The 26,460-nt window shown below is 43.1% G+C and overlaps 1 protein-coding gene across 3 annotated transcripts in view; it reads right to left on the bottom strand.

Moving 5' to 3' along the window:
- The window catches only part of kif16ba (kinesin family member 16Ba), a 218,944-nt gene that overhangs the window by 65,630 nt on the left and 126,854 nt on the right, over window positions 1-26,460 (bottom strand). For all 3 annotated transcript variants that reach the window (XM_038807007.1, XM_038807021.1, XM_038807017.1), the window contains 4 exons: window positions 25,061-25,216; window positions 22,322-22,433; window positions 14,545-14,595; window positions 1,510-1,632 (listed from right to left, as the gene is read on the bottom strand). In XM_038807007.1, coding sequence (XP_038662935.1) covers window positions 1,510-1,632; window positions 14,545-14,595; window positions 22,322-22,433; window positions 25,061-25,216 — 442 coding nt within the window. The remainder of the gene's footprint in view (window positions 1-1,509; window positions 1,633-14,544; window positions 14,596-22,321; window positions 22,434-25,060; window positions 25,217-26,460) is intronic.

Below are 26,460 nucleotides of genomic sequence, written 5' to 3' on the forward strand. Positions count from 1 at the left end.
TTGACCCAAGTCGAAGTGCATTTTTACTTTTCCCCATTGCATCCTACTAAAACATTGATTTTCTGGGATTTGGTTGCACAGGTGTTGGCAACTCTCCAGCATTCCAATAAAGTGGCTACTCTTCATCAGTAAAATAATACATGCCAGAAAACTATTCAACTGCAGAAAATCACAAGACCGTTTCCATCCAACTCGACAGGAGAGGTTCTCAACTCTTTGCTCTGGTACAAAAACTGACGTTACAGATTGGATACTTGCCACAACTCGCAACCAGTTTTCTTTTCTATTGATTTTGAACAGGGAAGCAAATCTGCAACTTCAGTTTCAGGTCCCGGTGGTAAGTTGAAAAGCTACCACCCACCTTGTGTCCAACATAGTCACCCTTCCCAGGAAGCAGTCAGAGGAGAATGATTGGAGCTGCCAGCATCTTTGATTGGGAGCTGCCTGCATCTAACTGCCCCACTCAGATGGCTTAGCAAGGCACTATCTTGTATCAAAGGGAACATACCATCTCCACCTTCGCAGAACAACTAGGAGTGGGCAATAAATGCCAGCATTACTAGTGACACACTTATCTTAAAAATGAATTAGAAAAATAGCCTACTTTCGATCCTACAACAGCTCCATGTTTATTAGTTAGTGCTGCTGAATAAAAACAGCCCGATGAAATCAGCTGATTTGCTAGATCAACAGTTCTACAGGGAACAGTTTAACAGCCACAAGTGCTGACCTGAATTCTACACTTCTAGAGTATTACAATTTGTGAAGGCATGGACGTGAAAGGTAACCAACAGACACTGGATGTAAATACATCAGGGAGTTTGCAAAAAAAATCTTTATTGGGGATGTTGCTGGCAATGCACTCTGCCAACACAGAACAATAAAATTGCATTTACATCTTGCACATTTTTGTTTGACAGTTCTCCAGATATTCCTGCTGATAACTTACTCTTGGCTTTTCATGTGATCTATCTCAGCTGAATCAGGACTGTTTTCTGCTCCATCATGGTACTTTTTTCATGGCAAAATAGTCCCAGGGGAGTGCCTCATTGGAACCTCATGACAGCTATGCGCTGCCCTCTGTTTTCCTACCATCAATTTTAATCAAGACAGGAATCTCGCAATTCCTTTCCTTAAAAAAACAAGCAAAGTATGCCTCCTCACTTTTAGTTTAACTGGAGATGTGTGAAAATACTTCAGGAGAGATCAGGACATTTATATAAAAGGTGTGCCATCAACAGTGGTGGTATTGCATGTCCTTCATCAATGGCTCGCTATCAATGCAAAATGGAGTAGGTGGAACATTGATTGCATTCATCATAAATTGCAGTTTAATAACACATTTGAAATGATACTCTCGGCTTCAATACTGAATGCCTGGTTCGTACTGGTGAAAGTGCAATTCTTGTGTGAAAATTAATTTTCACAGTTGGGGATTTTACACTTCTGAAATGAAAGACTTATTATTGTTATATTTACACTGAAATGGAAAAAAGACTTAACACTCACCTTGACTTCATATTCATAGTGTTCATCTTTTCCTTGTCCTCGCAAGACATAACGGGGAATACTAATTTTAATAGGGTCCTTTAGACTGTCTGGATCAGTCTCCAGCATTCGAGAGAATAATCGCTACCAAAGCAGAAGAAATCTTGGATCAGCAATAAGAAAAGAACAAACTTTGCATCACGATTGTTAGAAATACTGAGCACAAATTAAATTGCAAGGGGGACAGAATAAGGAGGGGAGGAATTCCCAGTTCAATAATATAAAAAGTATGACAAAGAAATACTAACTTCTCAGTTATAACAGAGAGTAGTTTTCAAAACTTTGATTATTGTATGTGTGATCTAAGAGAACTAGTGCGACACATGCACAGAGGTTTCCTTGTTTATTCTCACTGACTCTAAACTAAGTAAAAAAAAACAGCAGGACCAGTTGTTAAAGGTTTGAAAATAGCAGCATTCTTTTAAAATGCTCAACAATCAGTACAAACCATCACTGACAGACTGGTACACAAAGTAACAGCCGCCAACCCTACTGATGTATGACATAAGTAATTTACTTTAAATTCTTTTTAAATTAAGAGCTAGAGCAGAGTCCCATCCCTAGGTCCTCAGTGATTGATTGCATTTTCAAATGCCAGTGGCTGTAGGCAGCCTAATTGCACCAGTGCACAGCACTAGAGCTACAAAACATTAACAAACATCTAGAGATCCATACAAGTTCCTCATTTCAGTCAGTAAATCTAAATTAAGTATGAAACAAAGCAGTCAGGAGAAAGAAGAAAAAAAACACCAAATGTGAATCATGCCACAAGTCTGGTGCTGATGATTTATTTATTTCAAGTATGAATAACTTCTTTTGTAACATTTGTCCCTGAATAATAATTTCCAATAACTTCCCCACTCACCCACTGTGGTTCTGTAATTTCAAAGTTGCAACTGGTTCAAACTAAGACAATTTCTTACTGAAGCAGTCCATGTCCAAATGCAGCAAGACCTGGACACTGACAAGTGGCAAATTGTGCCACATAAGTGCCAGGCAATGACCGTCGCCAACAAGAAAGGATCTAACCATCACCTCATAACATTCAATGGCATAACCATCGCTGAATTCCCCACTATCAACATCCCATTGACCAGAAACTGAACTGGACTACTATATAAATACTGTGGCTTTAAGAGCAGTTCAGAGACTGGGGATCCTGCAGAGAGTAACTCACCTCCCAGCTCCCCAAAGCGCTTCCATCATCTACAAGGCACAGCCAGGACTCTGATGGAATACTCCACTTGCCTGGATGAGTGCAGCTTCGACAACACTCAAAAAACTCAATACCACCAAGGAAAAAGCAGCTTGCTTGATTGGCATTCAGTCCATAAACATTCAATCCCTCCACCACTGACACACAGTAGCAGCAGTGTATACCATCGACAGGATGCACTTCAGGAACTCACCAAAGTTCCTTAGGCAGCATCTTCCAAACCCATGGCCGCTACTATCTAGAAGGACAAGGGCAGCAGATACCTTGGAACACCACCACCTGTAAGTTCCCCTCCAAGTCATTCACCATATTGAGTTGGAAATATATTGGTATTCCTTCACTGTTGTTGGGTGCAAATCCTGAAACTCTCTTCCTTTGTGGGTGTACCTATAACTCAGGGACTATAGCAGTTCAATAAGGCAGCTCACCACCATCTTCTCAAGGGCAACTAGGGATGAGCAATAAATGCTGGCATAGCCAGCAACACCCACATCCCATGAATACATTTTTAAAAAAATTAATCGGCTGGATTCACACGGCATGAAAACGGTGGTGTTTTATGCTAGGAAGACTGGCCACCTATTACCCGTTTTGCCGGGGACCAGCAGGGAGACAGCATAGTGCTCGCAGCTCTAGCTGCCGATACTGCCTTGAGCATTTCCGATTCCGTGGCCGCGCATGTGCATTGCGGCGGCCGTGCTCCATGGTTGACCTGGACTGCAAAAGTTGTGCCCCCCTCCGGCCGCTTGCACGCATCGGACTGCCCGCCCACTGTGCCCCCCAGCCCCGAATGAACCCCCCCCCCCCCCGCAGATCGACCCTCCCCCAACTATGGCAGCACCGGACTGAGTCCACAGCTGTCATCCAAAGTTCCCGAACGGTGTGAGCACACGTAACCTAAGGGGTCGGGAACTCGGCTGGTCAGGGACGGAGCATCGCAGGGAGGGCCTCAGGCAAAGACCTGAGGCCTGGATACTTGGTGGGGCATAGTCCTTGAGTATGCCACTTTTCAGGGGCGGAGTATACAAAAACAGGCGCTGCTCCCGATGTCGGCTGCAAAATAGATTCTCCGCCTCGTTGCCAAACACGATTTCGGCGTCGGGGGCAGAAAATCCAGCCCCTTATCTCTGCTTTTCAACATTAGTGGCTTTGCATATAACTTTACAGTGCTTTTATATGTAATGTACTGGCAGAAGACTTTTGCTAACTTGCTCAGTTATCCTTGCAGTCTTTCTAATTTACCTTTTTGCAATATTTCCTATGTATATTCTTTAATTTATTCTGGATTTCCTCTCATCAACTGCACCGTCAGCAGTAAATGTTTTTCTTCCATTTTAAATTTGACCCAAATTCCTATTTACCCTTGGATCCCTGGCTTTGATCCTTTCCTGTTTTATTGAAGATAACTGAACAACAGTTCCTTGTCCAATTCCTAATTAAATATCACCAGTTGCAAATCAATATTCCCACCATTTTTTAAATGAACCAGGTCACATTTTCTCACACTATTTCTCATTTGCCCCCCCCACCCCATTCCAATCAAGTATCCTTGCCCTCAATTTTTCCATCGTTAAACTACTTAATCATAATGAGCTGTTAATCCTGTAACTTATGGATCACCCAGTTGCTTTGCTTCATTAGCCAGAACATGTTCTGAACACAAGAGAAAAAAGTAGAACCTTTCTTTTTCTAAAGACAAATATTAATTTTTCACAAACCAGTCTATTGTCAGATAAATAAAATCTCCTACTGCAACTCTTATTATTAATATACACTTTACTAATTTATCTCTAAATATCATCCTTAATTGTTTTACCAGCAGCAGTAGTCTACAAGGTCAATCACCTGATATTTCTCAGGTCACAACAAAAAGGATTTGATATGGACCACTTTGCTCTTTAAATCCCTTTACTATTTCTATGATTCACTCTTTGAAATCGCTACTCCACCTTTATTTCCTCCTAATTGACCCCTTTGAAAGTTTTGCACCAATGAATATTTTGCAGGCAATCTTGACCCAGGTGCAATTATTTTTCAATTACTGCTACAGGTTTTATGTAATGAGCATGAATTTCAACTTATTTCATTCTTATACCATGCGTATTAAGATTAATACATTTCAGGTTAGATTTATGAGGTCACCCGCTTTGGAACTGGGAAAGAAAAAAATCTGAATGTTTTCTTAATTTTGTGCGGCTAGAAGCCTGTGGGGAACAGATACACTGAAAGCTTGCATACTGTTACAAAACTAACCAAAGCCACTCACAGAATATTGGCCTTTAGTTTATATCAATGGAGTTTGAATTAAAAATTGAAGAAATGATCCTTGAGCTGTACAGATCCTTGCTCCGTAGAGTACAGAGAGTCCTTAAGTAACCATAGGTTTCCATAGGAATCGATATGAAAGCCAAAGTTACATCCGTTGGCCATTTTTCCCCCGGAGAAAGCAATGTACAATACAATGTACAATATATGTACAGCACTGTGCATGTCCATCCAAAATACTTGCAAAACAACATCACTAAATATAAAAGAAATACAATTACATTGTTTTTAAATTTACAGAATTTTTGATTGGGCTCCATTTGATGGCAGAAGTTGGTCAGTACAGGCACCAGCTGAAGTGCCAAAACTACATGTACCGACTAACTTTTGCCACCAAATGGAGCCTAGGACTTCCATGAAGCCAAGTGCTGAAGAACAGACCCAGTGAGTATTAAGGCAAGAACAGAAACTGGCAAGGCAAGGAGCCAGCAATGCTGGGAGCGGAAGAGAGACTAAGGGCAGAAGTACTGTGGGAGAAGTTATGTAACCGAGAGGCAACAGAAGAGGAGGTCTGTGAAAAACGATGTTAAAGTGAAACTGATGACAGATATATTTGCATTACTTTTTTTTAAAGAACGTTAAAAGTTAAACAACATCAAAGTGGATTAATGTTCAGTGGGGGCATAATACACTGCATTCAATTTTGGGCAATGCACTTTCAGAATGATATATTGGTTTTGCAGGGAATGCAGCACAGACTTATCAAAATGAGACCAGGGCTTGGTTTGCATTTCGAGTTCTGGTATTCGGGATGCGGGGGGGGGGGGCAGGGAAGAGAGATCTCGTGGAAATATTTGAAGTATAAACAAATTCAATAGGACAGATACAGAGAAACTATCTCCACTGGTGAAGGAATCAAAGAACAAGAGTACATAATCTTAGGCAGAAGACATTTAGGAGTGAAATCAGGAATCATTTTTTCACATAAAGGGTAGTGGAAATCATCAACTCAGTCTCACAAAATGCTGTAGACTGAAATTTTCAAGGTTGAGAGTAGTAAGGCTTTTGGTCAGTCAAGAATATTAAAGATATGGTGCGATGGTGGCTAAATGGGGTCAAGGTAAAGATCAGCCATGATCTAAAATTGCAGAACAGGCTTATGAGGCTCAGTATCTTCCTCCTGTTCCTCAGATTTTCTGGTCTTAAATATGTTTCCGGTTTCGTCAGATGAAGGGTGTGGATTTCTACTGTAAGAAGGGGCTATTCATCATATGCTTGTTGACAATGTGTAGCGGATAATACAACAAAATAATGCAAGCATGCTGTGGATTGGTCTGCTTTTAGTTAGGTATTGTATACCAGCATATTTCTGATGTGTTTTTCTTTCTAACATGGTCATGCTTTGGTCAATGTTGAGATGGGGCAAGCCCAAGCTGGCAAAAAGATCTTTAGGAAACTACTCCTATTTGCAGAAACATATCAATATCTTCAACATTTTCTTCATCTTCATAACATAAGAACATAAGAACTAGGAGCAGGAGTAGGCCATCTGGTCCTTCGAGCCTTTTCTGCCATTCAAAGTTATTATGGCTGATCTTTTGTGGACTCAGCTACACTTTCCCACCCAAACACCATAACCCTTAATCCCTTTATTCTTCAAAAAACTATCTACCTTTATCTTGAAAACATTTAATGAAGGAGCCTCAACTGCTTCACTGGGCAGGGAATTCTATAGATTCACAACCCTTTGGGTGAAGATGTTCCTCCTAAACTCAGTCCTAAATCTACTTCCTCTTATTTTGAGGCTGTGCCCCCTAGTTCTGCTTTCATCCACCAGTGGAAACAAACTCCCCGCATCTATCCTATCTATTCCCTTCATAATTTTATATATTTCTACAAGATCTCCCGCATCCTTCCAAATTCCAACAAGTACAGTCCCAGTCTACTCAACCGCTCCTCGTAATCCAAGCCCCTCAACTCTGGGCTTAACCTAGTAAATCTCCTCTGCACACCTTTCAGTGCCAGTACGTCCGTTCTCAGGTAAGGAGACCAAAACTGAACACAGTCCAGGTGTGGCCTCATTAACACCTTATACAGTTGCAGCACAACCTCCCTAGTCTTAAACTCCATCCCTTTAGCAGTGAAGGATAAAATTCCATTTGCCTTCTTAATCACCTGTTGCACCTGTAAACCAACTTTTTGCAACACATGCACAAGGACACCCAGGTCCCTCCGCACAGCAGCATGTTTTAATATTTTATCATTTAAATAATAATCCCTTTTGCTGTTATTCCTACCAAAAAGGATAACCTCACATTTGTCAACATTGTATTCCATCTGCCAGACTCTAGTCCATTCACTTAAACTATTCAAATCCCTCTGCAGATTTCCAGTATACTCTGCATTCACTCGTGGAAACCGAACCTTTCGGAATGTGACAATTCCCATTCCTTACCAGAACATCAAATCGATTTTCCACTAAAATAATTGTGATCATTAATGCTACAGGGCCGACTGACTTCTTTTTAAAATTTATTTGTTCATGGGAAATGGTCGTTGCTGCCCTGTCTAGTATTTATGTAGCCCATCTCCAACTGCCCTTGAGAAGGTAGTGGTCCACTGCCTTCTTGAACCGCTGTGGTCCATGTGGTGTGTGTGCACCCACAGTGCTGTTAGGGAGGGAGTTCATTCCGTTTACATTTTCTCGCAGTTTGATATAACTGAGTGGCTTGTTTGGCCATTTCAGAGGGCAGTTAAGAATCAACCACATTACTGAGGGTCTTGAGGCAAATGTAGGCCAGACCTGGTAAGGGTAGCAATTTCCTTCACTGAAGGACATTAATAAACCAGATTTCTTTTTCAAATAACAATGGTTTCATTTAGCTTTTGGCTTTGACAAAGGGTCACCTGGACTCAAAACATTAGCTCTTTTCCCTCCTTACAGATGCTGCCAGACCTGCTGAGATTTTGCAGCATTTTCTCTTTTGGTTTCAGATTCCAGCATCCGCAGTAATTTGGGCTTTTATATGGTTTCATGGTCACTGTTATTGAGACTAGTTCTTAATTCCAGATTTTTATTAATTGAATTTAAATTACACCAGCTGCAGGCATTAGTCTGGACTGCTAGTCGAGTGATATTGCCACTGAAATCATGCATACTAAGCTAGGCTGTACTGAAAAACACTGCTTTGTGCACTGGAAATTTGGACTCAAGGTTACCGTAGCTGTATAACCCTCACAAAAAAGCAGCTCCTTTATTAATGATGACATTTGTGTACACCAGCAGCATTCGTTGAACAGTTACTTTAATTCCCTAATCTACTTGATAACCTTCTGAGAGTTCTGCAATTGGCTGCTTGCGCTTCTTTATACGCACTAGTCTGACAGTTCAAGACATGCACTCTCAGTTCAACATCCAAACAGTGAGTGAAGATCTGACAGAGGACCATCGTATTAGACAGATACCACCTCCATTGATGGATTTCCAATTCCAACCTGCCCACATCTCGGCAATATAATCGGGATGTGTTTTTAAACGTTGTGCTTGTTGCGTACAATAGAGAGTACTGCAAGATTCAATTAAATTGATCTCTTCAAAATGCAGGGTACTCGCACCCCATTTTCTTTAAATGCAACTTTGTTTTGAATTGATACTTTTTGAGGGTTGAATTCCAAAATTATACATCATTCTGTGAAAACTGTACAAAAGTGGCCATAAAACTTGCTTTTCGTCCTTTACCATTTTAAAGCTGAAAAAATATAGTAAAATATTAGGTAACACGTAATAGTTACATGGTATTTAGTAGTGCGGGGAAAGAGGTGGAGCTGTAAGTGGGCCACTCCAGTATTTTTGATAGCAATGCAGATAAACCTGAATTTTGGCAGAATTGTGGCTGTTGCTAGGATTGAGTTAAAACTAGAATAGCAGTTCAGAGTTCGGCAGCTCTGCGCAGTGTAAGGGAGGGATCCTTTTTTATGCCTCACAATACACGGGGAAGCTGGTGTTTTCAGAATCATGGGAGAGGAATCATTGACTAAAAAATAACCAGAGGTTTGGTTCACTGGTGGTTTCTTCGTGTCTGTCGGCAAGGGAATGAGAGACGGGATGGACTTCATTGGGGTGTGGAAGATTAATATCCCAACTTCAAGGGCACTTGCTTGTACGTTTCTAAGGAATCTTTGCCAACACTAAATTTTGTGTTTTATGTTTAGTTTCTGACATAATCCACCTCGTTCACAGCTGTAGGTAATTGGAATGTTTAGATTATCAAAACGCTGCCCGTTTTCAAAATTCAACTAATTTGTTTTCCATTACAGAAACATGTAAAATTAGGATGGGAAAAGACCAGGGGCGAAATTCTCCCAAAACGGGAGAAATCGTCAAACTGTCGCGCCCCTTCCCGACGGGGGACCGATTCTGGTCCCCCGTCGGGGCTAGCAGGCCGACGTCGGAGGCTCCGACAAGTCGGGCTTAACGAAAATCGTTAAGCCCGCTTGTCGGACTTAGCGCCGGCTGACGCGTCATATGACGTCAGCCGCGCATGCGCAGGTGGGAAGACTCCACCCGCGCATGCGCGGGTGACGTCATCGCGTTTTTGCGCGAAACCCGCGCATGCGCGGTCCGGGTTGCCCCTCAGCCGCCCCGCGTATTGATACTGCGGGGCGGCGGAAGGACAAATAGTGCGCGGGCATCGGGCCCGCTGCCCGCGATCGGTGGGCACCGATCGCGGGCCCATGGCACCCTTGGCACGGCCGTGGTACTGCCGTGCCAATCGGTGCCATGGTTATTTTTTTCCAGGTGGTCACGACGTTTTTACGAACGGCAGGACCAGGTGTGTTTGCCGTTCGTAAAAAGGTCGTAAAGGGCTGGGACTTCGGCCCTTCTAACAGCTGTGAATCGCTGCCGGCCGTAAAAAAACGGCGGCAGCGATTCGTGTCGGGATTTCGGCGGGGGGGGGGGGGGGGGGGAGAATAGCGGGAGGGCGTCAAAAAAGTCGGGAAGGCCCTCCCGCTATTCTCCCACCCGTCGTGGGGGGGGAGAATTTCGCCCATGGTCTATCGATGCTCTTAGCAATGAGAAGGTTAACTTTCTCTTGTCAATTAGCAAAACCGACGTGATAATTTAAGATTACGTCCTTTCAATAATCAAATTGGATGGTGAAAATACCATGGGCTCGATTTTGCACAGTATGGTTGTCCTTGCCCCCCCCCCCCCACCCCCCCAACCTAAAAAGTGAAGAGGGGACAGCCCGCCCGCGATCCCAAAAGCTGCCCCACAGCAATTTAATGCCGGGAGCAGCGTTAATTGCTTTAAGACAGCTTCCCCCATCGTGGTATGCAGTCCAGCCTCAGACAGCTGCCAGCCAATCTGATAAGCTAGCTGCTCTGTAGTCCCAACAGCACCATACAGAGTGACGGCCACAGCTTGGGCTAGACAGTCCCACTATGCTGAGGAACCCAGGTATATACAGGGTTTGGGCCTTGCGTGGGTCTGCCAACCTGCCCAGGTGAAGAGGGGGATGACTTTGGAGAGCCCCTTCCACAAGGAAGGTACCCACCCCACCCTTGCCCAACACCAGCTGAGAGCAGTAGCCGCCGAGCTACCTGCATGGCATGGGCCTCCACCCACAGTGATAAAACACCAGCAATTGCTGAATGAGCCCTTGTGTCCCTTAATTGGCCACTTAAACCAGGGTAGGCATCGCCGCCACCTTCCTGTAAGATCTCAGATAGGCCAGTGGCTGGCGGGTAGGTGCCATAAAACCACCCACTGGATTTTACGTCTTAAAACTTGCCAGCAGGGAAAGAGCAAAATCCAGTTTAATCTGTGTCATATTTAATGTGCTTTCTGAAACTTGAATATAATCAAAACTAAAATACTCTACCAGGTGTAGCATTAATTGTCTTTCTTTGCTCTCGGATTCTTGAAATATACTCTTAATTTTTGCAATTGCTTTCAAATCACTACCTGCTGGTATCCATTCAGTGCACTGATGAAATAACAGGGAAAATGATTGTTTTTAATTGCTTACCAGTAGTACTGGTGTATCACATTATGAGGGCAGAACCCAACCCGTAATCCACTTAAAAATAATTCTGTTGCCTGACACCTGTCATGTGAGAGTACCTTTAAGAAATGAGTCTTTAAGAAATGGGTGTTTATGAGCGATGTCAGAGTATGGGTGGAGCTGGGCTGTCTGCTTTACTTTCATTTTTGAGCAGGCTGCTACAGAGTGAGTTTTTAGATTCATTTTCAGAGAGAGCTGCAGTGAAGGCCAGCAGATGTGCATGGATCTCTCTCCAAGCTAAAGAGTATTCATTTGGGTGATTTCAGAGTGATAACTGCTTTCAGTCGAGAATTTAAACCGGATCTCTGTGTTAAAAGGGTCTTTTGTCATCTGGATGTTGTTTGGGAATTTATCAAAGGTTATCTGTTGAGCACTGTATTCTTTGGGAATTTATTGGTGTTGATAGTTATGTTTACTGTGGGTTTATAAAGTGTTAACTGGTTTCATGGATAAACATTGTTTTAATTTAAAAGTACTGTAACACGGTTGAATAACACCTGAAAGACAGGCCATGTGCTCCCCATAACCACAATAACTTCAAAGTTAAGGGCCAGGTGAACTCCATGATACACTTTGGGGTTCTCTAAACCGTGGACCTTAACACACCTAAGCAGTTCAGCAAAATAAAATCAAGCATGGGAAATGAGTGTACACTAAATATATTTTTGTTGTACCCATTAGACAGATAAAAAAATTCAATCTTAATATGAAATCTTGTGTAAAACAAAGAACAATACAGCACAGGTACAGGCCCTTCGGCCCTTCAAGCCTGCACCAATCACGTATCCTATCCAGACCAACCGCATGAATCCTTTCAAACCCCGTCTGTTCATGTGCCTATCCAGATAAGTTTTATCTGCCTCAACCACCTTACATGGCCGTGCATTCCAGGCCATTACCGCCCTCTGTGAAAAAAAAAACCTCCCTCGCACATCTCCACTGAACCTTTCCCCCCTCACCTTGAACTTGTGACCCTTGTAATTGTCATTTCCGCCAACTGTTCACCCTATCTATCCCCCTAATACTTTTATAAACTTCTTTGAGGTCGCCCCTCAGCCTCCATCTCTGTCTCACTAGGGAGAACAATCCCAGTTTGTTCAATCTCCCCTCAGAGCTAATACCCTTCATACCAGGCAATATCCTGGTAAACCTTTTCTGTACTCTCTCCAAAGCCTCCACGTCCTTCTGGTAGTGCGGTGACCAGAATTGGACACAGTGGGCGGGATTCTCCGACCCCCCGCCGGGTCGAAGAATCGCTGGGGGCGAAGTGAACCCGCCCCTGCCAGCTGCCGAATTCTCTGCCGCCGGGGATTTGGCGGGGGCAGGAATCGCGCTGTGCTGATCGTTGGCAGCGACCCCCCCGGCAATTCTCCGGCCTGCGATGGGCCGAGTAGCTGCCCGTTTTCGGCCGGTCCCACCAGCGTAAATTAGACCTGGTACTTACCGGCGGGACCTGGCTCTGAGGACGGCCTCCAGGGACCTTGGGGAGGCGCGGGGGGATCTGGGGATGACCCCATGGTGGCCTGGGGGTGACCCCCATGGTGGCCTGGCCCGTGATGGGGGCCTACCGATCCATGGGCGGGCCTGTGCCGTGGGGGCACTCTATTCCTCCGCGCCAGCCGCTTTAACAGTCCGCGTTGGCCGGCAGGTAGATGAAACCTCCCCTGCACATGCACTGGGATGACGGCAGCACACGCTGGTGCTCCCGTGCATGTGACAACTCGCGCCGGCCGGCGGAGGCCCTTCGGCGCCGGTTGGCGTGGCGCCAAGCCCCTTACACGCCGCAAAACACTTCAGCGCTGGCCTAGCCCCTGAAGGTGCGGAGAATTCCGCACCTTCGGGGTGGCCCGACGCCGAAGTGATTCACGCCACTCCTCGGCGCCGGAGTGGCCCGCCCCGCTGGTTCGCGGGGAATCTCGCCCAGTATTCCAAATGTGGCCTAACCAACGTTTTATATAACTGCAACATAATTTTGAAGCTTTTAAACTCGATACCCTGGCTATGAAGGCAGGCATGCTATATGCTTTCTTTACCACCATTTCCACCTCTGCTGCCACTTCTAAGGATCTGTGGACCTGCACGGCCAGATTTCTCTGTGTCTCCATGCTCCTGCCATTTATTTTATAGCTCCCACCTGAATTGGATCTACCAAAATGCATCACCTCGCATTTGTCCGGGTTAAATTCCATCTGCCATTTCTCTGCCCAATTTTGCAGCCTATTTATATCCTGTTGGATTCTCTGACAATCTTCATCACTATCTGCAACTCCTGCATTCTTAGTATCATCTGCAAACTTGATCAGACCCGCTACGTTATCTTCCAAGTCATTTATATATATTACAAAGAGCAGAAGTCCCCGAGTGCTGATCCCTGTGGAACACCACTAGTTACGGACTTCCATTTGGAAAAACACCCTTTCATTGCTACCCACTGTCTTCTATGCCAAGCCAGTTCTGGATCCATCCAGCTCATTCACCTTGACCCCGTGTGATATCATCTTTTGCACCAGCCTGCCATGAGGGACCTTGTCAAATGCTGTACTAAAGTCCATGCAAACAACAGCTACAACCCTTCCCTCGTCAATCATTTTTGTCACCTCCTCAAAAACTTAAATCGTACAAAACTATGCTGTCTGTCACTAATAAGACCATTCACTTCCAAATGTGCATAGATCCTATCTCTTCGAATCTTTTCCAACAATTTCACTATCACGTCAAGCTCACTGGCCCATAATTACTCAGATTATCCTTGCAACCCTTGTTAAATAACGGTACAACATTGGCTATCCTCCAGTCCTCTGGGATATCAACTGGGGCCAATGAGGACACAAAGATTTCTGTCAGAGGCCCAGTGATTTCATCTCTTGTCTCCCTCAGTAATATGGGATAGATGCCACCTGGCCCTGGGGACTTGTCTACTATAATGCTTTTTAACACACCTAACATTTCCTCCGTCGTAACAATGACCTGTTCTAAAGTGTTTACACATCCCTCTGAGACACCACCATCAATGTGTCCCTCTCCTTTGTGAATACCGATGCAAAATACTCATTAAGGATCTCACCTACTTCCTCTGATTCTACACATAATTTCCCTCCTTTGTCCTTGAGTGGACCAACTCTTTCTCTAGCTGGAAGATTTGTAGGAAGATTTCATTTTTGGCTAACGTTTACATATCATCCAGCCACCTTTCACATAGTTTTACTGAATACTCTAGGTTTACTGCTGTAGACAATGTCTTACAAATAACACTTTGACACAGGACTTCTTCACCCTCAATTGGCTGAAATTGGATAAACCCCAACAGTTGCAAGTCAAAATGTAAAGCAAAACGCTGGATCCAATTAGTAATGACTTGAAAGATTTGTTTCCTCCTAAAATAGTATGTGGTGATTACACTGGCAGAAAAGAAATGTGCAACAATCCAAGAGAACACACAAAAACTACCTTATACTTCAGTTTGCGCTGGTTGATGTTATTCTGAAGATTTCCATTTTCCTGAAAAGAAAGGGCCAGAAGTAGTTAGTTTCATTTTTTCTTAAATAGTATTTGCTTTTACAAAACTCATTAGATTGTTAAACAAGAGCAGCAGATCTGTCAACAATTTCTGTCACTATTATTGCTTCAGTTCAATAGCTATAATTATCTATCTAATGATCTGCTGTCTCATTTAAGAATCCAACCCAGGGGCACAATTCATGCAGCTTGTAACAAGGACAAAGAGTCCATTATGGACTCGCATATGAGCTTTGTGGACATGTCTTCAGCCATGTTGCAAGTAAAATACAAGCTATTCTTTTGCAATGGAATTTGATCCTTCCATCAGCACTAATACACTGAAGGCAAAATGTGCAATTCAGTTACCAAATTACTACAAACTTCAGATGGTGATGTCAACAGACCATTAATATCACTAAATCACACAGCAACTTTAGAGCGAAGACTGTAACTTATGTTGCTGCCAGGTAAGCAGGCACCATTCTCAGTCCATTTGTTTAATTTCTGGATTCAGAAATGGGCACAAGTTAATTCCCAAGCTTGTTTTAAAATTTAGGTTAATATCAGAAACCCTAATACAATGAAAATATATAATTAATTCATTGCAAACACGGTTCGCAGAATAAATATCAGAATTTGGAATTCATTACACATACAGGTACATGCCTCCACTTCGCATTTCCAAAACAAGAATCCCTGAATCAGTTCAGGACCCAGAGCTGGATACTCAGGACACCGAATTGGAAACTAAATGAATGTTTCAGGTTTATTCTTCTTTTTAAAAAAAAAGTTACATTTTTAATCTCTGTTTTTCTTTCGCTACCTCTTAAATATTCAAGTGATACTCAACGCTCAAACACAAAAGCAGCAAGTCACCTTGGATTTTCAAATATCACAGTTCAATATTTGACTGTAAGGGAATTCAAAATTTCCCTTCGTCTTTGTTGAAAGAAAATACTCAATGCTGCCAGCTTGTGTCACAAATCTTCCAACTAAGCTTTTAACCTGGTTAACCACTGGAATTTAAGACGTTTATGACAAATGCCGTAGAAATGTCTTGCTGGAAAATGTTAAAGTAGAAATTGCGATTAATGCACTGGCCTTCAATTTTAAAAGCAATTTTCATTTTCCTCGTTGTGGTGAATCAGAGACCTAGAACCTCACTTTAATTGCATCTATCTGCTGAAACTACATCTCTAACTTTTCCCAGACCTGAATGAAAGGCCAGGACTTGAAATGTTAACTCTGCTTTTCTCTCTACACAGATGCAACCTTCGTTGCTGGGTTTTATTCCAGCATCTTTCGTTTTTATTGCAAATTTCCAGTATCCACAGTATTCAAGGGGTGGGATTTTCAGGCCATTCCTGCTGGTGGGATCTTCCGTTCCTGCAGACAGCGACCCTCACCACGGGTTCCCAAGCAGTGGAGGGTGCGAACAACGGGAAACCGCTTTGATACTGGTGGGACTGGAAGATCTCGCAGCTGGCCAATGGCGGGCCGCCTCTGCAAAACAAGCCATTGAGGGGACGGAAAATATAATGTTGTCATTCACTGAATCACAGAATAATACAGGGCAGAAGAGGCCCTTTGGCCCATCGAGTCTGCACCGACACTTGAAAGACACCAGACGTGCCTACTTTTTTTAAATATAAATTTAAAGTGCCCAATTCTTTTTTTTTTCAAATTAAGGGGCAATTTAGTGTGGCCAGTCCACTTACCTTGCACATCTTTGGGATGTGGGGGTGACACCCATGCAGGAGAATGTGCAAACTCCACACGAATGGTGACCTGGGGCCGGGATCGAACCCGGGTCCTTCGTGCTGTGAGGCAGCAATGCTAGCCACCATGCCATCATCACACCTGCCTATTTAATGCCATTTGCGAGCACTTGGCCCATAGTCTTGAATGTTATGACGTGCCAAGTGCTCTTCCAGGTCTTAAAGTGCTCTTAAAGGATGCGAGGCAACCCGCCTCTACCACCCTCCCTGGCAGAGTTCCAGATCATCACCACTCTCTGGGTAAAAAAGTTCCCCCTCAAATTCCCCCCAAACCTCCTTCCTCTCACCTTGAACTTGTGTCCCCATATAACTGACCTTTCAACTAAGGGGAACAGCTGTTTCCCACCCACCCTGTCCATGCCCTTCATAATCTTGTACATCTCGATCAGGTTGCCCCTCAGTCTTCTCTGCTCCAGCGAAAACAACCCAATTCTATCCGACCTATCTTCATAACTTAAATGTTCCAAGCAACATCCTGGTGAATCGCCCGTGCACCCCCCCCCCCCACCCCCGATGTGCAATCACCTCCTTACTATACTGTGCTGACCATAATTGCACACAATACTCCAGCTGTAACCTCGCCAAAGTTCTATACAACGCGAACATGACCTCCCTGTTTTTGTAATTTATGCCTCGATTGATAAAGGCAAGGTGACCCATATGACTTTTGCACCACCTTTTTAACCTGCCCTTCTGCCTTCAGAGATCTACGGACAAACATACCAAGATCCCTTTGGTCCTCGGAACTTCCCAGTGTCAGACCTTTCATTGAATACTTTCTTGTCAAATTACTCCTTTCAAAGTGTATCACCTGACACTTTCAGGGTTGAATTCCATATGTCACTTTTCTGCCCATCTGACCATCCCGTCTATATCTTCTTGTAACCCAACACACTCAACCTCACTATTAACCACCCGGCCAATCTTTATGTCATCCGCACACTTACTGATCCGACCCCCCGCATAGTCATCTATGTCATTTACATAACTGACAACAATAGGAGACCCAGTACAGATCCCAGTGGTACGCCACTGGACCATGACTTCCAGTCACTAAAACAGCCGTCTGTCATTACACCCTGTCTCCTACAGGTAAGCCAATTTTTAATCCACCTTATCAAGTTACCCTGTATCCCATGTGCCTATACCTTCTTTATAAGCTCCCATGGGGGACTTCGTCAAAACTTTGCTGAAATCCATGTAAACTACATCAACTTCACTACCCCCATCTACACACCTGGTCACATGCTCAAAAAATTAAATCAAATTTGTTAGGCATGACCTCCCTCTGACAAAGTCATGCTGACTATTCCTGATCAAACCTTGCCTCTCCAAGTGGAGATAGATTCTCCCCTCCAGAATTTCCTCCAATAGTTTGCCGACTACTGATCTGAGACTCACTGACCTATAGTTCCCTGGCTTACCTCTCCAACCTTTCCTAAATAGTGGGACCAAATTAGCTGTTAACCAGTACTCTGGCACCTTTCCTGTGATCAGAGAGGAATTTAATTTGTATCAGAGCCGCTGCAATCTCCTCTCTCGCTTAACACAGCATCCTGGGGCACAATTTATCTGGACCTGGAGACTTATCTACTTTTAAGCCTGCAAACACCTCCAATACCGTGTCACTCCCTGGGTCAATTTGCTCAAAATCCTCGCAGTCTCTTTCTCTCGGAGTACCATGCCTACCTCATCCCTCTCTTGGATGAAGACGGATATGAAGTATTTGTTCAAGATCCTATCCAATGTCCTCTGGCGCCACCCACAGATTTCCCCCTTAGTCCCTACTCTTTTCCTGGTTATCCTTTTCCCATTGATATACTTAGAGAATATCTTGGGATTTTTTCTACTTTTACCAGCCAGAGTTTTCTCATATCCCCTCTTTGCTCTCCCAATTGCTTTCTTAAGCTCCATCCTGCACTTTCTGTACTCCACTAATGCCTCGGTGGATTTTCTCTCCTTGTACTTGCTAAAAGCCTCTGGGACTCTCTATATATTGAGCTAAAAAGTTCTCCTGTGTACATTTTAAGAACTCCACTTTATCTAAGCCCTTAACATAATGACTATCGCAATTAATGTTGGGAAAGTTGAAATCACCTAATATAATTACCCTTTTATTATTTATCTGCGAATTGTGCACATATTTGCTATTCAATTTCCTACTGACTATCTGGGAGTCTATAATAAATACCTACTAATGCGCCTGGTCCCTTTTGTATTACTAAGCTCTACCCACAAAGCTTAATTTGATGCCCCCTCCCAAGATATCATCGGCCTTATTGCCCCTTCATTACAGATGGCTCATTGTAGTCGCGAAGGCATAGATCACTGTGATGGGCTTGGTATACTGGTCACAGACAAACATACGAATTAGGAGTGGGGCAAGCTGTTATTAACCATAAAGAATAAAACAAATGTAAGTACTTAAAAATTATACTTTACGTAGAATTTAAACACATTTGAATAATTTCGATGACATACTTTCAGATTCGCACTTACTGTAACACCTTTTAATTATTATATAATTGGTTCAAAGCATGCTTAAAATTATTTAGCATTGGTGGGGGTAGTTTGGGGGGGGGGGGGCGGTGCTCCGCAGGTACATTTCTAGTTTGGTGGGGAGAGTGAAAGCTGATCTGGCAAGGTGGGACAGTCTCCCTCTGTCACTGGCAGGTCGGGTACAGGCGGCTAAAATGAATGTGTTGCCGTGATTTCTGATTATTTTTCAATGCCTGCCGATGTTCCTGCCAAAGGCTTTTTTCAGAGAGATTGAGGGAAGGATTACTTCGTTCGTATGGGTAAGGAGGATGGCCAGAGTTAGAAAAGTGCTACAGAGGGGAAGGCAGGAAGGGGGTTTGGGTCTTCCGAACCTGATGTATTACTACTGGCCGGCGAATGTGGAGAAAGTGCGGAGCTGGGTCAGAGGGTTTGATTCCCAGTGGGTCAGAATGGAGAGGAGTTTGTGCAGGGGGTTGGGATTGAAAGCACTAGCAACAGCGCCGCTTCTGACAGCCGCGGGGAAATACTCAGGGAGTCCGGTAATAATAGCTTCATTGAGAATTTGGAGGCAGTTTCGCCAACACTTCGGGTTGGGGGCAGAGTCAAGGGAAATGCCGATTCGGGGGAACCACAGATTTGAGCCAGGGAGGTGGGATGGAAATTTTCGGAAATGGGAGGAGAAAGGGATTAAGACATTAAAAGATTTGTTTCTCAGGGGTTGGTTTGCAAGATTGAAGGAGCTGGAATCGAAGTATGGGCTGGAGCAGGGGAGGGAAATGTTTAGATACATGCAGATTCGAGATTTTGCCAGAAAGGAGATACAGAGCTTCCCGGTAGAGCCGGCCTCCACTTTGCTGGAAGAGGTGCTGACGATAGGGTTACTGGAGAAGGGGTAGTGTCAGCGGTTTACGGAGCTATTTTGGAAGAGGAGAAGGCACCACTGGAAGGGATCAAAGCAAAATGGGAGGCAGAGTTGGGAGAGGATATGGAGGAGGGGTTCTGGTGTGAGGTGCTCCGGAGAGTGAATGCCTCCACCTCGTGCGCGAGGTTGGAGCCGATACAGCTGAAGGTGGTATACAGAGCACACCTCACGAGGGCGAGGATGAGCCGATTCTTTGAAGGAGTAGAAGATGTGTATGAACGTTGCGCGGGGGGGGGGGGGGGGGGGGGCTAATCATGTTCATATGTTTTGGTCCTGTCCAAAGCTGGAATTCCTGGAAGGAGGTTTTTAGGGTTATTTCTAAAGTGGTGCACGTGAAACTGGACCCGGGCCCCTGGGAGGCCATATTTGGGGTGTTGGACCAGCCAGGGTTGGAAACAGGTGCGGAGGCAGATGTTGTAGCCTTCGCCTCGTTGATCGCCCGAAGGCGGATCCTGATAGCAACAGCTCCACCCTGTGCCCTAGCGTGGCGGGGGGACCTGTTGGAATTCATAACTCTTGAGAAGGTTAAGTTTGAACTGAGAGGGAGAATGGAGGGGTTCTACAATTCATGGGCACTATTCATTATGCACTTTCAAGAACTGGATAACATCGAACATTAGTTGGGGCGTGTGGGTGGGTGAAGGGGGGCTGTGTGTGTTAATGGCAACTATGGGTGATCCCTAATTCCTTTTTGTCATTTGTTTGTGTGAACATGCGGGCTAATGTTTGGGGTTTGGTGGGAGGATGGGATTGTTGTTATTGATATGGGGATTGACATATTTGTTACTGATTATTGTTTATTGTTGGTGGGTGTAAATTTGGGAGAAAATGTGAAAAAGGAGAATAAATTTTTTTTTTTTGTTTTAATTATTTAGCATTGGAATTATTGGGCACTGTTCTTCCACTGCTGAGCTCTTGGTTTAAATTCAGTTTTGAAGCTTAGGATGGCACCCTCGTCTGTCCAGTGGTTGTCAGAGCCCTGTCTGAAATACGTTTGATCAGCATCGATACAGTTCACGCCAGGAATGAGCTCACAACAGAAAATGTCCTTCAATTCTTTATTGTCATTTCTTCAGATGGACCACAGAGAAAACTTTAAAGTGGTCTGACATACAGAATGTTCCTCAGAAGCTGTGGTTGTGGCAGGTTTGTGCGGCTGCAGGCAAGGTTTTGCTGCATTTTCCTGTGCTACATCTGACCTTGCCATGTTTGTTTCTGACATTTAGTATTTGAAAGAGGAAGTGTTCCATGCCCCTGCACCAACATTTTTCACTTCAATGAGCAAAGAAAAATTACACAAATTTTGCAATGTTTCAACCCAAAGATTCTCTACCTCAAAGATCTGTGGCAGAGCTTGATAGATTTTTAGGCACTAAGGACATGGGAATATTGCAGGAAGGTAGAGTTGAGGTAGAAGATTAGTTACAATCTTGTTGAATGGGCCAAATGGTCTATTTCACCTCCTATTTTTATGTCCTTATGGAAGATCTAGGACTTTTGCCATGTGATCCACAAAGCAGAAATATTTTTTAACAATAAAAATGCACACCGCATTTTGTTTAGGATACTACATAAGTTTTTTTTAAAACACAAAAAATTCACTTTAGTGGAATTGAAGTATCAAACTACAGTCCTAAGTCATTTGGCTAGGCACAAGTTTAGCATTATTGTACATTATTTGAGTGTTTGATTGCATTCAGCATTAATAAGGTATTCACTTGTGCTTGTATATATTATATGTATGTATATACGGTGGTTGATAAGTTTGGAGGCGTATGTTTGTAATGTGTATCTCTGTAAATAAAAGCTTGAAATGCGTAAAGATTAGGTGCCAATTCCATCCTTCACCACCTGAATATCTATGGTTAGAAAACATGCTTGCCATGAACAGTCTCTGGTTCCAAATATAGAGATTTAGTGATCATCACACAGTCTTCATTTGTCCTCCCACAAACTTCAGGGATACTTGTTTTTCCAATCTTTTTCACAAATCTTTCTCCCCATCTCTTTTGAAGATGTTCACTTCGCACTGAGTATAGTTTGACTGTCTAATCATCTTTCTGTACCTAAATGAGGAGTGGGAAACACGGCCTCTCTTGATTCCAGAGAAACAGAGGACAATTGTGGTGAACTTGGGACCTTTGGAATCTGCTTACATGTTGGATAATTCACTTGATCATTTCAGGAAAACATATTGGCAGTTTTTTTTTAAAACTGATGTATCACCGAACTGCCATTCCTCAAATTATCCTGTCTCTCTTCTGCTCTTTTTCAATGTTATAAAAATAAACATTCTTGATATTAACTCATTGACTTACTATGCTACACAAATGGTTTTATTATATAGATGATTTAATTATTTAACTACTGGTAACTTGAGAAGGCAATAACACTATGTTTTGTTATACAGGTCTCATCAGTTCCAACTCATAATTGCTAATAGAATTGGCATTTTAAAATATCTACCGAATGCGCTGAGCACTGCAACAGTTTGCTCTGAGACTGGAGTTGTTAACACTGTACACACCTGCTCTGTGGAAAGGGAGAGATCAAGTATATCATTTATTTCATGCTTATTTTGTATTTTCGCCTTTTCTGCTAGGCGTCGTTGAACTTCCTCTTCAATATATGCCTTTATCCTGAAAAATTCAAAGAACTGGGTGTGAAGTGTTTGCAATATCAACTGGAAAATTCAAAGGTACCATGTAATATGAGAAAGGACTATAATTCAACAATATGGGGAGTGTTGATTTCTGTGGTAGACAGCAATGGAATAACAGGTTGCGAAAGAGGAAATTGTATTTATTTTGGTACCAAGAAGGTCTTTGTTTACAAAAGCGTGATCACAGAGTCTTTTTAAATTTTAGGGGGCGAATTTTCGAGTCCCGTCCACCGCGGTAATCGTCGCAGGTGGGATGGAAAATTTGGCAGACCATTTGAAGGTCCTTTGACCGCGGTTGGGAATTTTTGGTCTCTAGGCAGGTGTGACTGGAAAATCCCGCCGAGGTCTTAGTCCAGCATGGCAAAGTGGACAATGGCCTGAATTTTAGGCCCGATTTATAATTGGACACTTTAAATTAAGAATTGGACATTTTAAATCACAGCCACAGTCAGCCCACAGGCAAGCCTGATGGGAATTTGAACAGCCAAGTTCAAATACACTGAGCAGAGACAAGACAGTTGGGACAAGTCTGGACCTGCCCTGTAAACAGGACATCAGGAGATAATCGGTCCCATTCAAATGGATCTATTATTGTGGATCCCCTGGGTGTGGATTCCTGGTGTCCTGCAGAGTTGCAATCGGCAACTCTAATGGGTGTTGTGAATTCCGCCCCAAGGCCTCATTGGCTGAAGGCCAGAGAACGTTCTGGAAAGGCATGAAAAGGGGTATAAAAATCGCCTGCCAGGACCTTCCCCAGCAAGACTCGGCACAGAAGCAACAAAGAATATTCAACAGCGGACCAGAGAACGGAAGGAAACAGTATGCAAGACCCACCTTCGTGGACGAAGGCCCGGAGACAACTGAGGCTCAGAGAATTGGACCCACAGCTCAATTGGATTCATCGGTATGGGTAGTATTAAGAACCTTGGGATTATTGTAGTTGGGCTAATTTAAAGGGAGTACCTGTTTTTACTGTGTTTAATAATAAATTTGGTTGAATCGTAAACTCATATTTGTCCTTTGTTCACCTCGCAAGTAAGGGCACCTGGGTAAAACAATTAAATAATAAACTGGTCGAAGTGTCTGACGTTTCACAGACAACACTAGACACTTACATTTGTGTAAATAAGGCAGCTTCTGTTAAGAGGGGTTTTTCTGTACATTCCTCTTGACTGAGTTTCTCATTGTAAAAATAATTATTAGAATAAATATGGGCCAATAAACCACAAGAGATTTCAACAGAATACATTTTACATGAAAGTTAACAGAATATAACAGGCACCGTGAGATAATGGTCAGGAAATATATGCACATGTACCATTGTAAAACAGAATAAGAAAATTTACCGCACAGGTTACTCAGCCCTCGCACTGATGGGTTTTGCCACCAGAACCTTCTCATTTAATTCTACAGGTGTCAGATCAGATGTTGGACATTATGTTTGTTTATACTCCTCTTACATATAATATATATATTACTGGGTTTGGAGGTGTATGTTTGTAATGTTTGTATGTCTCAGTACATAAAAAGCTTCAATGTTTAAAGAGAAGCCTCTTGTTTCATCCTTCATAGCCTAGTCATTTGGAATTTAACATTACTCATTCTCAAGAAATTATTCCCGTACTTACTTGCATCACCAACTTCAATAGCTATCTATTTGCACATGTCTTTCATGTGGGCAAAAAGCATACCTAGTTAATCTGTTTTGGTGGCATTCTTGAAGGATAAATGTTTCCGACATTACAACAGTGACTACCCATCTTTAGTACATGGTTCATTGTAAAGAGTTTTGTGATCATGAAAGGCTCTGTGTAAACATAAGTCCTTCTTTTTGGCAAGAATACTGGGAGAAATCCTGTTTTTTTAAAAAATACTACAATGAGATCTTTGAATAGTAATTTCACCAACAGTTCCGAATCCACCACTCTCCAATCTCCAATATCCACCTCACATTATCATTCTAATTGACAGCTATCCCTCCTATAAGGTTTATTTTAGTCTTGCTTTGGCTTTCTTCTTTTAAGATAACTACCTTTGTGCTTGACTTTGTGTTTTCCATTCTTAGTCTTACAGTGAACCTATTCATATTATAGGCACAGTTTTCCAAATGGTTCCCAACTTCATGAGGCAAAATATGACAAAATAGATTCTGAAGAAGAGTAATAAGGACTCAAAATTTTAACTCTGTTTCTCTGTCCACAGATGTTGCCAGACCTGCTGAGTTATCGCATCATTTTCAGTTTTACTTCAAATGGATATTGATTGTTAAAACAATTATTTAACTGGTAAAGGGAGCTAATATTTATAAGTATTATTTAAGTGTATTTCACAAAAATAACACTCATAGGTCACCAAGTGATTTGTGCTTCGGTATAATTAGCACCACATACAAGGATGATTACTGACACTATTTACTTCATCAAATAAACTAACTCAAAAAGCTGGACACTAGTTTTCCCAAATTGTAACAGTGTTGTCTGATCTATTTTAATGAAACATAGATGGTAATATTACAATAATCTATAAATTACAGTTCTTGGTTTAGTTTCCAATGTAAAAAAAAACTACATGATTCACGAAAACAATGGAAATTTAAAAACAAACCTATCATCAGCTATTGGAGTGATAGTTGCTGGAGATCTTTTAGGACTAGCAGGACAACTGGTATAGGATGATTTCTCTTCAACAGTTCCACAGATTCTTAGAGCCACATCATTTTCACAAATCTTCTGCTTAAGTTGCTGAATTTCTTGCTCTAGCCTACAGTAGAAGAAATTCTCATTAAGGGCACACACAGTACTGCACACGGCCAAAGCAATGAGCCATGTCAAACTATGATTTAACAGAACAAAAAGCACACATAGAAAGAAACAGGTAACCATAGCTCCAACAATAACAAAACTCCTGAACACTAATCTAAATGCTTGAATTTGGAAAGCAATAGGTGTAGATGGGAAAGTGGATAGTGTCTCCTTGATCCTGGCACTGGGTTTGAATTCAGCTCAGACCATGATGCAATGGTTTCCTTGCCCATCAAGACCCGACTACAAATGAGCTTACCTCATCTCAATCCCGGTCATATAGTTGCTCTGAGGTTGGGAATTTTACCTGGGAAAACCATTAGGATGACTCATGTGTGCAATGATCTCCACATTGGTTGTATTAGAATTTTCAGTTTTATCCTGCAGTACCAAATTCTGCATTTTGCCTCACTAGTAAGCCAACAGAACTGAATCTAAAACTGATCACCGGAGATTTGGGCTGTCATATGGTGAACAAAGAGGGGAATTGTGGTACAATTTTAGGTTTTTCACACCACTGAGATGAAATGGTTCCTTTCCGACATCCAAGTGGCCAGGTGTCACCGTAGTCCATTCGAGTGAAGGAGAGTTGAGTCAGGATAAACACTGGGAAAGGTTGTGTTTTCACATTGTGGTGAACATATTGCATTAACCATTCACCATATATGTAACTGTACCACGCTGTTGCCCATGAGGGCTCCACCTATGGACCATTATAAGGTATTACCTGTGATGTATCATGTTGGAGCCTTTGTGGGCTCCGCCCCTGGCTCCTCCCCTTGAGGTGAGGTATAAAGAGCAGTAGCCCTGTAGCAGAGCAGTCGCAGGCAGGCACTGTTCTAGTCGATTAAAGCCACAGTTTATTTCAACTCCTTGTTTCGCGTGAATTGATGGTCGCATCAATTTAATTGACTACAACACCACAATGGAATCGGCCCTCAAACCTGACCGACTGGAACCCGACCCACAAGCCGCGGAGGCAAAAGGGATTTTTTTGCACTGGCTCCACTGTTTCGAGGCCTACCTCGCAGCCTCCTCCTCGCCTTCCGTCTCCGACGATCAGAAGCTGAGCCTCCTCCACGCCTGGGTGAGCCATCGAATCTCTGTACAACTCGAGAAAGCTTCCACATACGCAGACGCGCTCGCGATGTTGAAGCGCCTATATGTAAGGCCAGTGAACGAGGTGCATGTGCGGAATCTCCT

This window comes from Scyliorhinus canicula, chromosome 1, assembly GCF_902713615.1.
Source record: "Scyliorhinus canicula chromosome 1, sScyCan1.1, whole genome shotgun sequence".
Taxonomy (NCBI): domain Eukaryota; kingdom Metazoa; phylum Chordata; class Chondrichthyes; order Carcharhiniformes; family Scyliorhinidae; genus Scyliorhinus; species Scyliorhinus canicula.